Source organism: Coturnix japonica, chromosome 8 (genome assembly GCF_054131305.1).
Source record: "Coturnix japonica strain WE chromosome 8, WE-NBRP24, whole genome shotgun sequence".
Lineage (NCBI taxonomy): Eukaryota > Metazoa > Chordata > Aves > Galliformes > Phasianidae > Coturnix > Coturnix japonica.
The window spans coordinates 11523429-11536554 of NC_140670.1; the positions used below are offsets into that span (position 1 = coordinate 11523429).

Consider the following 13126-nt stretch of genomic DNA (forward strand, 5'->3'; position numbering starts at 1 on the left):
TGCTTAATGGTGGCTGGGTCAAAGCCTGACTTGGGAGCCAGATGAGTCACTGGTTATCCATGCAGCTGCGTGATGAAACACCTGTGTCCCTTGAGGAGCAGCTTTGAGCCCAGGCCTGCAGGAGGGGTGGAGGTCTCTGCCCCCATCCCAGCAGCACCGCTGGGTGAATGGTGTTGCCCCACCGTGGCCATGCTGCCAGCTGTGCTGGGAGTGCTGCCCATGGCAGGCGGCATGGCACACAGCACTGGGCAGGGGTAGGGCAAGGCCTCAGTCCTTGGGCAGTGTAGAAAAGCGAGGGGAGTCCCCGGGCTGCAGCCAAGGGTTCTGTCAGCAGCACAAAGCTCTGTTCCACAGGCAGCAGTACGGCTTGTCACCAGCTCTTGCTACGCTTTAGTTATTTACTCATTGATTTTCCCCAGGTTCCTGATGGCCTCAAATTAAGTACAAGCTCCACCGTTTTTAGAGAAGCACGGGGACAGCTGAGTTGTATGAACTGCAGTAGAAGTCCCAGCTATAGAAGTGATCAGCCTGAGCGTCTGATGTGTCAGTGCAGTCCCCTGACATGCTGGTGGTAGCTGGATGGTCAGACTAGGTGATCTCAGAGGTCTTTTCCAACCTTAATGATTCTATGACCTGATCATATGATGTGTCCTCCCTTCCCCAGAGCTGTTCAGAACGGGGTGTTTGACCGCCCGTCAGGAAATGCAAGTATTTACCCTCCCTGACAAAAGGCTCCTCTAGCAGCTGACTGTTTGCTGGGCTGGTTTTGAGTACTGAGCCAGGAGTGCAATGACTTTAACAGCTGCTGTTACATCCCATAGCAGCTACTGAAAAAACAGAGACCCAAGGCCTGAGCTACGCTCCTCCCTCAGAGCTCTTGCATGTATCCTTCCGGGCCAGCATTAGCTGCCATCCTCTTTTGCAGTCCATTAGAGCCTTGTGCTTCCAAGCGAGACACAAAGCTCGAGTCTGAGGATGTGCTTCAGAGGAACTGGTGATATGAGCATCCTTCCACACCTGTCTGCCTGGATCATGAAGTGAAGCAGATGAGCTCTGTTTCCAGGAAACGCATATGGTGATAGAAGTCTGTGTGATTAGATTTAAGACAGCCACATATGACGAGTTTGATGTGGAGGATTTTTCACTGCTAATGGCAGTGGCTTTTATTTTAAGCCCTTTTTTTTTCCTTTATATTAAAATTTTTATTACAAAAAATGTAACAGTAAGGCAGTTTCTCAATTGTCACTCACTGCGAGCCAAACAGTTTTCAATCATCTTTAATACAAAACTAGATTCACACAGGAGCCACGCTCTTGATCCACGACAGCCCTTGGAGAAATGAAGGGATAAGGCAGAGAGGAAAACCACCACCTGCATCACCACTCACGCACTTAGGACGAGGTGTACAAACACTACTGCAGCGGAGGAGGATTATCTGCAGCTTAAAGGAAAAACCTACGCTTTCCCTACCGATGACCCAGGACATTTCAGTCTGATGTGCCTCAGCAGATCTGAGATTGAGTTTTGGGAGTTCTTCCTTTTAAACCAAGTGAAATTTTCCACCGTCGAAAGACAAACTGTTTCTTCTGTGAAGAACTGCAGGTTGTTGTGTAGTTCACTGACTGAAGAAGCCCTGCACTAAAACACTTGTACTCCCCAAGTGCTGCCTCTGTAGAGACCGTTCTTAAAATGAAAGTCAGCCCTGGAGCTACCTCATGGGAGCCGAGGGAGGGACCTGCTCATCAAACTGCCCTGTGCATTCCACAAGTTCCTCTGGGCTCGTTGTTCAGCTTTAGGCTTCACTTGATATAACAGAAAGGTGATTTCTCATCACTTCAGCCCTGCATTTTCCCATCCAACATATGCGAGCCCCCAGCATTTTCTTACAGTGTCACAGTACTGGAACAATCACTGCCACATTTATTCAGAATTTCTCTCCTACCTTTTACAAATTGTAGTTTTGAATTATTTTCATATGTCAAGTAATTCCTCTGCACACTTCAGAAAGAAACAGCTGCTCTGTTAATAGCCAGACCAGGCGCTGCTTTCCAAACACATACATGGTGGTGATGCACTGATTCTTCCTGTGCTAGTTTACTGTGCAGAACTGGCTTATCTAAAACCATTCAGAGATGCCTCTGAGCTACTGGCAAAAAATGAATGCCCCCAAACAGGATTCTTAACACTCCACTGCTGTCTGTTACTTGCAGGGAAAGGGCAGGATTCATCCCTAGTCACCACTGCCTTCTCCTGGAGCTTAAGAAAGGGGAGAAGATAGAAAAGAGAACACCATGGATAGGAAAAGACTGTACTGACACCATGTAGAAAGGTGAAAACTTGGGTAAGTAAGGATATTATGTTTGCTTGTTTGCTTTTAATTATTGTTACAATTTAGCATTATCTTTGATCACTCTGAATTCTTTATTTTTGTGAATCTATTTCTGTCAGACACTGCTCTGTTGTACCAGCAAATCTGAATGAGTGAGAACTACAGAAGTAGTGGAGCTGCTTCTGACTTCTCTCTTTAAGTGCTGGATGGGGCTTTGTTTCACACCTTTCAAAAACACAAGCACAAGACAGGAGGGTGCAGGGCGAAGGATAAAGTTATGGAGGTCCCACTGCTAACAGGCTCAATAGAAATCTAACAAGAGATTTTCCAGCAAAGATTTTAAAGTCTCTTCTGAAAGCATGCAGTATTTCAAACACAAGTACCATAAACTGCATCCTCCATATTCCAGAGGTATTTCTCACATGTAACTGTTGGTTTCTTCTACCTTTTGGCTCAATTTTCAAGATTTTGTGGAGGCAGAAAACCCAAATAACTAAAACAGGATTTTTTTATCCTTGGTAAAGACTTCAGGCTTGACTCCTAAATCAGTAACAACCACCATCATCCAGAAAATCAGACTGTTCAGGCAGAATCTGGTGCAGCTCACTTTAATTCTTGTTCCCACGCTAGTGGAATACTCAGCCATTTAGCTAAAAATCCCACTGTAGAAGAGGGATGGCTCAGGAAAGGGAACCTGCTGCAGCCCCTCCCTGCCCTGCTCAGCTCCTCCTGGGCTGGGGGGGTGAAGGGACACAGACAGCAGTTATTCCTCCCACAGGAATCTCAAGAGCAGAACTGACATCCAACAGCTACAGCTGCCACAGTCTCATCTCCCTCAGAGGTTTCGATGTCATATCAGCTTAAGGAAGACTCGTCACCAACCGAGGGCCTTGAAAGTCTCTGCGTTGCTGACCTGGGGACTGCGTGAGTGTGTATGTGCGTGCTCATGCATGCATGGGTGCGTGGAGTGATCAGCACAGCTCCAGCCTGGCTCATGGGACTGGCAGCAGCGAAGTAGAGCAGCACCACAGCCTCTGCCACGGCCCCTTCCCTGTGCTTCCCTGCTCACCAGCCCCAGCTGATGGAGTAGCCTCAAGCAAGGTGAGTAACAAACAGCAGAGCAAGGAGAGCAGGCAGAGTCCTGGCCCTGTGTGAGCAGCATCCCCTAACTAAAGGCATGTCACTGCTGCAGGCTGCACACAGCACCTACGGCAGCAAAAACATCTGCGAAAAGAAAAAGCATCTAAAAAATGATCTAGGATTATAAATAGGCCATCTATTCCTCATTGGAACTTGAGAACTGGGAGGAAAGGGGTGGAGAGCATTCTGTGAAAACTGAATTTCCTTATCACCTGAAGTCTCATAACCAATCTGAAATTCCAGTGTCCTAAGGCACAATTACTTCTATTAATGAAGATGGAAATGTTTCCATCTCCACTGCCCAAGGAACAGACTTGTTTACTACTAAGACAGAATAAAAGCAGCATTTGTTTCTTTCGATGTGGACAAACAACAAAGAGAAAAAACAGAGGAGATGGGCCCTGCTCGCTGTCAGGCTGCTCTGACGCAGGCATGCATTTGATGTAACACTGCTGAAGCATTTCATTGGTGCATATGCAACTGGTGGCTCATGTTTTCATGGTTAAGAGCCAGATTCACCATAGAAGCTAAGAAGGAGGACAGGCCAAAAATTTGGGCTTTTGTGGAAGTAGGAAAACAGGCCAAAACAGAAAACAGCCTCTTTCCCAGATGAAGACAAACCATGGCCACAGTTTTCACACACTCTAGAAAAGCAAGGAGTCAGATGTCTGAAAACAGGAGAATAGGAACTGCTTTAATTCAGCCTTCCTTAGAAAGGAGCCCTCCCATTGAGTCATCGGGCAACAGACAGTTGCAACGAGCCCTAAGTGAGCAAGCAGTGGCTGGTCAGAGGGGCTATGGTGAAGGAACACCACACAACACCACAATTGGTTGTAGCCCTCATCTGTAATTTGTCCTCTTCTTTTTTCCTGTAACACTCATAGACCTTAATATAATCTGTTTATAAAACCTTAAAGGGGATATTTTAGAAGGAACTAAAAGCATGTTTGTTTTGTCCACAGATGAAACACTGGTGTAGCTGAAGACTGAATCTGTAGTGGAGTGTTAGTCAATTGTAAACTGTAGGAGATGTGTGCATTTTACACAGACTGAATACAGAGAAGGACGAGTCTGCATCACTCCAGCTCTGATAACGTGCACGGCCTTCGGAATTCCTGTCCCCGCTCGTGGAGCCATTTATTGGACACTGCAATGACATGAAGGTATTTGGTCACTGCATCCTTCAGCTCATCCCTCTGACTAAGCTACAGAAATTTAACAAATCCAGTACTTGAGTATTTTAATACACACACAAGTGTGAAGGTAACCTAATCCATCAAAGGAAAACAATACACCTACAAAACAATGTGAAACTATTAAATACACTGCTATACTTTAGATATAAATAAAATCTACATAGTATTACATACATAGTAACACTATGTATAGAGAGACAGATTTCTTCAAAGGGGACCTAACACTTCTGCCTGGTTTTTATTCTACTGTGAAACCCAAAGGAAAAAGAAAGAGAAAGCAACCCAAAGGCAATGCCTGAGCTCCAGGTCACAAGCAGCAGGAGCATCAGCACAGACACTTACCCCATTTGTTTCCAACTAGTACTGGGCAGGCTGCGTGCCGCGTGCTGTAATCTCCTTCTCCACTTGGAAAGAGATTGTACCAGAATACAGCTGTTCCCTGGAAATTGCAGTAGAAATCCTCAGCTTACTCAACAATCAGATAGAGGAGCATTTGTATTTCAGAGATTTCTTTTAAAAGGCTGTTTTTGTTATTCTAACATTTCTTTGCTACGGAGTGAGACTAATTTACTCCATGTCCAAAATGTAACTATGAGCCAACATGCAGCAGCTCAGAGGGCCCTGGAACCACCAGTACAGCTCCAGTGGCTTCATTTGCAAGCACCCGGTGGCCAGGGCTCTTTTTCACATAAAGTCACTGTAAAGCTTTCTTTTGGATGTTCAAACATACATGCGGTACAGTTTTGTGCAGGTGAAGAGTTACACTGGACAATAAACCCTTCTTACCTTTTTAGGCCAAACACTTGCTCCTACTTCAGGAAAGACGGTAGCTCCCCCTGCTGACACATCGCTCATCTGGAAAGGTGGCAAAAGGCACAGGTAAGCTGCAAGCCTCTGCATTCCTCACATGTAACACTTTAGTAAAACAAATTATTCAGCAACTTATTTTCTGCCTCCCACTTACTGAGCAAAGGCTGCATGATTAAAAGCATTAAATAGGGATAAAACCCACCCGTCTGGTTCAAAGTGCAATAGACCTGAATGCCAAGTGCTGAAATGTCATGGCAATGAGTGTGCTGTAAATCCTGATGCAGATATTAAAAGGAATAGGCAGTCAAATATTTTGATTCGCTACTGGACTATGAGAGAAAAGAACCTCCTTTAAGCACTTAAGCACAGGTAAGAGCCATGACTTGCAGGTAAGTTACCTGCATTTGTTACTATAAGGTGATGGCTGCCTTCATCTGCAAATCACTTCAGTTTAAACAAAAATACTGAAATAATTCAGCTGTACAGGATGTGCAGTGACAAGACAGTATTGGCAATAGCACATAGCAGAAATGTATCACTTACATAAAACAACCAAGTAGCAATTCTGTTGCCTGTTCCCAATTCTTTAAAAGCATCTGGCTCATCTTTCTGTGAATGAAAGCAAGCAGGTTTAATAAGCGTTTCATTTTGATTATTGAGAAGAGTCAATGACAGACAGCTGCAGAGCCAGCAGCGGACAAACTCATGCAGAAAAATTAATTCAATCATTATAGTCAAGGGCAGGGACAGGAACAGAAGTTAAGTGTACTTATTCATTTAGATAATACATTAAAAGGATGGAAGTCATGTGCCCAAGTTGCTAATGGGTAAGGACAACTGTACCATCTGAAAATGAGCATACAAATCCTCTTCATATTCACAAGGGTAATTATTTAATTACAGCTACTTCTGCTTTCTCATCCTTCCCCAAGAGGAGCACCAATGAGGGCAGCTCTCCAGCCCCAGACTCAGCCAGCACCACTCAGCAGGAACAGTGAGCCCTGCTGCTGCTCTGCCCTCAGCATCCTGTGCTCCTCCCTGGCACACGCGCTTTTGGAGTGCCATGAAGAACCCCATGAGTGGTTCATTCAGCAGCGTGCTGTACTGCAGCCACAGAGTGCCCAATGCAGCCATTCCTGAAGCTTTCAACAGGAGTAAGGTAGGAGTATGCGAAACGTGAGCGTGTCGTGTGGCTGCAGTAACACCAGCCCAGTGCTGGGTTCAGAAGGGAGCACCTGATTTAAGGAACAAAACCCCACGCTGGGGGATATGAGTGAGCTTTTGTGGTGCCTCTACTTCTGTTGTGTTTTTTGGTTGTTCTCTAAACACGCAGAGCCCAGCTCCCGTGCCCACTACTTGTGTGTGCTAAAACTTCCAGCAATCAGTATCTCAGAAACCATACCAAAGCATTTCCAAACAGAAACTGTTAAATCACTTGCAATGCTTTTGAGCAGAGCAGAAATTCTAATTAATAGCTGGTGGCCTGGATTCACAGCATAAGGATAATCTGAAAGCGTTAAATCACAAACAAGTGTGCCCAGTAAATAACCAACTGAATTCAGCATAATTATTTCCAGCACTCTGAAATTTAAGCTGGAAGAGAAATAAGTTGTGAATTTCAGTCAAATAAAAGGAGGATGGTGTGATGAGAAAAACTCAGTAGCGAAAAAAAGTAGGCCTTTTCCGGTTTGAATAGTCTGTCAGCAATCAGCAGCTCAACAACAGTAACAGGGAGCACTCCAACAAATTTCTTCAGCAGCATGGAAGATGCTGCATCTCAGCTCTGGCAGAAGCACACTCTCTGGATGGCGTGGCCTGCACAGTAAGCTGCAATGCAAGTTTACTACGCTGCCTCCAAAGCATTCCTTCTAGGAAAGGGCACTGAGCTGTCGGCCCTGCAGCCACATTTGCCTTAACTGCACTGCAGACCCTGTGTGACAGCCTCAGTGCATGGATGCACATTAGCTGCTGCCACCATCCTCTGTGTGTCAGGAGCACAGGATATACACTGAGCATCTATGCAGTTTGACTGCATGTACTTCAGTGGCTTTATATTGCCAGTACCTTGGTCAGCTAAAATAATTCTAAACATGGTTCCAGTTTAACAATAAAGCGAGTGCCCTTTGCTTTAGGAAGTGTCTGTCATCTCCTTAAGAATAGTTCCTTATAAATTATGGTTTTGAAGATAAACCTCATTGCTTCACGATGTCTGAAATGTTTCTCAGTTCAGCTGGTGGTTTAGAGGGCTTCTCCACTAACACAGATTAGAACAGTTGAAGAGCTACAAAATTTAATGCACGATAAAGAACACAAGTTGTGCCACAGCCAGGAGGCCCAGGCTTCACCAGGTGACTAGCTCTCCTCCATCTACTTGCCCGTGCAAAGTCAAAGTGGGGTTCATACTGTCCTCCCACTCCATAATTTGCCACCTGAAAAAGAGAAACACAGCACTTGTGAAGAAGAAAGAGGTGGAGACAGGAAACAGGACTTACCCTTCCGAAATCAAAATGAGGCTCATACTGGCCTCCTACTCCGTAGTTGGCTACCTACAGCGAAAGGAGAAGCACAAAATCTAGTAAAGCTATTTTATCCAGACAAGAAAGGGCAAGAATCTGACTATCAATTACAGCCTTATGATAGATGAGTTTCATAATTAAGCTATAATATAAGTCTCTGTCAGCTGAAATGTACCATGCTCTAGGAAGTCCTGCTGGGTTTATTCACAAATGAGATCAGATTTTGCTGAGACATCCCACTGGAGCACCACGCTGCCCAGAAGTTGCAAACCACTCTGAGCACTCCTGCCTGTGGCAGCTCGCTCTTTTTCACACCAGCAAGTCCTTTCCCCACCTCCCACGGCAGAAAAATATTTTTTCTCTGAGAAACATAACAGGCAATATTATTTTCCAAATAGCTTGTAGCACTTCTACATCATTCAAACCTAAATCACTTTTTGACCTCTAAGTCATTTAAACATCTCTTCCTCCTCTTCCTTGCATCTACAGTTTGCATCAAGATACTTGGACATTTTATCACCAGGATGCTGGAGGGAGGGCTCCAACAGCCTTCCTGCAACCACACTCCTGCTTTCTAGGACTAACATACACTTTCTCAGTGGAGCAGCACATTTAAAAGCCTCAAGCAAATGAACATAGGCACTTCTTTTTAAAACAGAAGATACTCAGGTTACATTACAGAGAGAGCACCGTTGGCCTTCTAGGACCAAGGATGGGACTGCAAATCTAAACACCATTCTCTCCCCATTTTCTTAAAAGTACCTGTCAAATTAAACTTCTCATTGTCATCTCAGAAAAAAAGTTCCACCCTACAACCACAGAACTGTTTCATTAGTATAAATAAATTACATTCATTCCAATAAGCATTGTGAGCTTCAGTTATTCCCTGCAGCAGCAACAAGCTATTTTACACTACAGCAAGCGCTACACTGCAAAGACAACTGTTTCTACCTCCCTGTGATGAATAACAGTCATTCTTCTGACAGTCTTAGATCCAACCAGATACCAAATTAGCTGGCCCTGGATGTAATGTGACAACCTCCCACACAGGAGCACCATTCTGCATGCACCGCCATCCAGAATGAAGTGCTAGCTGGCACTTGTCACCATACTTGTGGAAGTCAGTCACTTACCTGAAGTTCCTCTGCTGTGGAGACATCGAGCCCTGTTAGGTCCTGTATCCTGGTGTTAATGCGAGATACCACAGGGCTTTCATATCCAGATAACCAAGCACTAAGTGGAAAAAAAACACAATAAATTAATAAAATATGGTAGAAAGAGCCAGTAGGCCAGCAGTGCAAGTGCTACATTTGGGATTGCTTCAAATTTGAGATTATCTTTTGTGGCTTGCAAAAATTTGGTAGGTCCATCAGAAATATTTCCAAGAACTGCATTCAATAAATGTGTTCTAGAGAACACTTAGGACTCTGGTTTATGGCAGCTCTAAGCCTAAGGGTCCTCCTTCCCACATGGGACCATCAAGTGACACAAGAAAGGGTTCCCATCAGTGACCTTCGGCTCAAGCTGTGTCTCTAAAACACGCACACTACAGTTCTGCTCTTACCCGTTCCAAACCGCTAATTCAGACCACCCATTTGATGCAGCAGTTGGGAAAAGAAGAAGTGAATTACTTTAGCGTGCACCGGTTCTACGTGAACGTAACTCAGCTCTTCCACATGTCACCATCCACTCACAGGTGAGTGCTGTGCATTCTGTCTTCTCACATTACTTACCTGTGCAATGGTACTAAACATCATTATGAGAATAACTGAGTAATGGCATAGAACTCTTCATTCTCCCTGTTGAATAATTTCTACCCAAACAGCCGATCACAAATCTGGTATTTAGCGCATTTCAGGAAGTGATTTTTAAGGGTGAAAAGTCACCCTCAGATTTTCAAAAACATCTTTAAACATCTTATGTTGGTAAATCAGGCATCCACACACCAACACCAGCATCCAAGGCTCAGCAGTGGCTGCTGCTGCTTTTACAAGACTGTTGGACTGTAACACCTGTGCACAGTGCCTAACTGCTAAGAACGTCATAGTACTGCTACAAAAATGAACTTTCCTCATGTCTATGATAAAGATTTGTTTGCTTTCATCCAAAAATTTGTACTAAAAAAAAACCACACCAAAACATCATGTTGGAGGATGGGTAGCGTGACACGTGACAAGACACTGACACAGGTTACAGAATCTCTACGAGCATGGAGTTTTATTTTTTTTAAAGAAAAAATGAACCACATGTAAATGACTCGCACAAACACGATTCATCTGCTTCTGCACACTGTTAGTATAAGAAAGTGTTACAACACTTGGGGGTCAGGAGAAAGCAAAGAGCACTACATGAATTGCTTCCCAAACAAGCAGCAGCGATGCAGAGCCATGCTACGCAGCCACATGCAGGTAACAGCCACAAGCACTGCGCACCCCATGCTGAGTTCATGTCCAACAGCAGCCCCTGGAGCACTCTGCCTAGCGTACCACACAGGCTTCAATACAGAAAGGAAAACAGCGCCCTTCTGTACTATGCTGAGTATGTAGAACCGTAGCAGCTGCTTTGAGTCCTCCCCGTGGCAAACACTGCCTCCTTCATAAAGTAAAGCTGTAACATGTTTTAAAATTGAAGTTAACTGCCCTGAGGTACAAAGACAGCCTGACAGGTAGAGGACCCCGGGACCTGTCATCAGGCCATCCAGCATCAGATTTCACTCACTGGAGGACATCCTGCCTCAAAAGACAGCCATGAACAGAGGCGGTGCATTACAGAAACAGAGGGAATTATTTCACTAGGAGTGCTGAACTCATGCTGAGGGATGTTTCTTCCTTCCTCCCACCATGGCCTGGCTTTTAGTGGTGATTATGACCACTGCACACAGCAAGCCACGTTTACGCACCATGCCTGTATGTCTGCGTCACATCTCTTCTGACACAGATTTCAACAGCACAAAAGCTTTCTGCAGAAATAATGCTATAGCACTTGGAAAAATGCAGCCTGCTGCCCAGAGTGACATGACACAGGTGGCCCTACGTGCCCCCTGCACAAGCCAGCCTCATACCAGGCATCACAACAGCCGTGTCCTCAGCCACAGCACAGCAGCACCACACCGGAGCATTTCAACACTGCTACTGCAGCAGTCACTGCTCACACAGAACGTTGCCTTCTTCATTTAAAAACTTTCTAAAATATATTTTTCTGGGAAAAAAAAATAACGCTGGAGAGGTAACAAGGAACAAATAAACGACCAGTCTGGTATTTCTGAACTGGAAACTTTATCACCCGATATGGGTGGCTGCTGGGAGGAGAGGAAAAAAGCAGCTCTTTGAAAGCCGTGTCAGATCCGTGCTGGTGCTGCACACAGCACAGCCTGCCTGTGCTCCGCACCCTGCTGGCAAGGTGCCCCTTTCACACAGCCTGCCACGTCCCACACCGCAACAGCAATCCTCTCACAGACGAATGCTGTCATTTCTAAGAGCGTTTGCTAGGAAAGAATGTTTGATGAGGGAAAGCAGTTGGCTATTAAAAAAATAAAGCAAGCAGTCTTTTTGGTTTTCAGGAGCAATGATTCATCTGTAATCCAAACCAGCTTCAGCAGCCCTCAGCAGGAGGACACTTCTACCAGCAGCTCTGCATGAGTACAGCCACCTCAGCACTAACAGCACAAGCTCCTCGTGCTCCTTTCCAACAAACTCTGGCTCACACTACTCACATGGATCACAGCAGCACAGTGATGCCTTGTTTTACGTAGCATGTTACCAGTACTGAAGATTCATGGTACAGGTGAAAGACACGCACAGCCTCGTCCATGGTCAGGGTGAACAGAACATTTTAGTCATTAGTAGCACCAGGCAAGGCATGCTAAGCAAACTTGGGAACCCCCATTTTAGTTACCACTAACACGTAGAAGTATTTTCTATCTCAGATGGCCGCTTGCTTTGTTATGAATCAGCTCAGTTAGAAAGACTGAAATTAAAATTAAAATTAGTCCAACTTGGCCCCACGCTTAGAGATGAAGCAGTACAGCCGCAGAACAGACTTCCTTGGACTGAGAGTACCTTTGGAAGACGTTCCCCTTACCTCTTAGAGACTCTGTAATGTGCTGTGGTCAGTTTCCCAGTCTCGGGGTCATGAACAGTAGCACGGCTCAGCTACAAAAAGAGAAAGGACAAGGGCTTACCCACCTAGCAGGCTGCTTTTTGCCAAGCCACAGGTGTTTGAAAGGGTTCCGATTGGTCTGGATGGTATGCAATGCTCTTAAATTAGCAATATTTGAAGGGCAATGGAAGCCATAGCTGCCACGTCCAAATCAAATCAAATTCATCAGAAAAATTTGGTTAGATTGTCCTTTCACTTTTTTCCTCCTTTTTTTTTTTTTTCCTTTCCTGTTTGCTGCAAACTAGAGACTTTCTACAAAAAAACGTATCATGCTGAGTTTCACAGACAGTTCCTCCTCATGCAGAAGTTTACCTCCTTTGCGAATTTAGGCTTAACACAGATGAAATGCGTGGCCAATCTTTAATTACCTCTACTGAAACAGGAGGGAGGTCAGGGGCACAGTTCCTGTCAGAACCAGCCAGGTTTTATCCTGAAGCAAATTTTGGAAAACATTTGTTCAATTCAAGACTTGCACTACTCTATAGACAAAGTGAAAAGAATCAGGAGACCAGTCAAAAACCAAGCTTGCTTTCTACCAGATTTGTGCTGGCAGGAGGCAGAAGGGCCCAGGCAGGAGCAATGGGCACTGCTGGGTGCTGATGCTGTGTGACTAACAGACACGCTGTGTGTGCCAACCCAGCTGTCACCACGTGGCAATGACCTCAAGCACCTCTCCCATGTGTTAAGGCACTTCGGGTGCTCTGCTAGATTTTGCAAAAGGAAGGGGGAAAATTTTTGTCTGGTGACAACAGCAAAGAGAAACGGAGTGCTAAAATCACTGCAGTCCATTGAAGGTTTTGTAGCACTGAATATTTTGTATGCTGAGTAAGAGACCTGCTTCTTGCACAGATCATCACCTGAGAACACATACTGAGCAGGTGACCAAAAATACCCCCAAAACAAACAAACAGCAAACGCTTCTTCTAGCTGAAGGAAAAGACTGAGAAACTCAGCAGTAACAGCCTGTTACAGGATCT

The 13126-nt window shown here is 45.0% G+C and overlaps 1 protein-coding gene and 1 long non-coding RNA gene across 11 annotated transcripts in view; one reads left to right on the forward strand and one right to left on the reverse strand.

Moving 5' to 3' along the window:
- Positions 1–1128: 1128 nt before the first annotated feature.
- The window catches only part of P4HA1 (prolyl 4-hydroxylase subunit alpha 1), a 28003-nt gene continuing 16005 nt past the window's right edge, over positions 1129–13126 (reverse strand). For 4 of the 10 annotated variants that reach the window (XR_014948560.1, XM_015866288.3, XM_015866289.3 and 1 more), the window contains 7 exons: positions 12072–12142; positions 9125–9224; positions 7968–8021; positions 6019–6084; positions 5452–5520; positions 5008–5104; positions 1129–4616 (listed from right to left, as the gene is read on the reverse strand). Coding sequence is in view for 7 of the 10 variants with exons in the window: in XM_015866288.3 (XP_015721774.1) it covers positions 4546–4616; positions 5008–5104; positions 5452–5520; positions 6019–6084; positions 7968–8021; positions 9125–9224; positions 12072–12142 (528 nt within the window). In the remaining 3 variants the exon portion in view is untranslated. Of the gene's footprint in view, positions 4617–5007; positions 5105–5451; positions 5521–6018; positions 6085–7850; positions 7905–7967; positions 8022–9124; positions 9225–12071; positions 12143–13126 lie in introns of all 10 variants that reach the window. The other 6 variants (XR_014948561.1, XM_015866290.3, XM_085554159.1 and 3 more) reach the window with 4 other exon arrangements.
- LOC107315704 (uncharacterized) lies at positions 5458–8639 on the forward strand. The gene is made up of 3 exons (XR_004307694.2): positions 5458–5544; positions 6379–6634; positions 8481–8639. It is a non-coding gene; the product is annotated as an uncharacterized LOC107315704 (long non-coding RNA).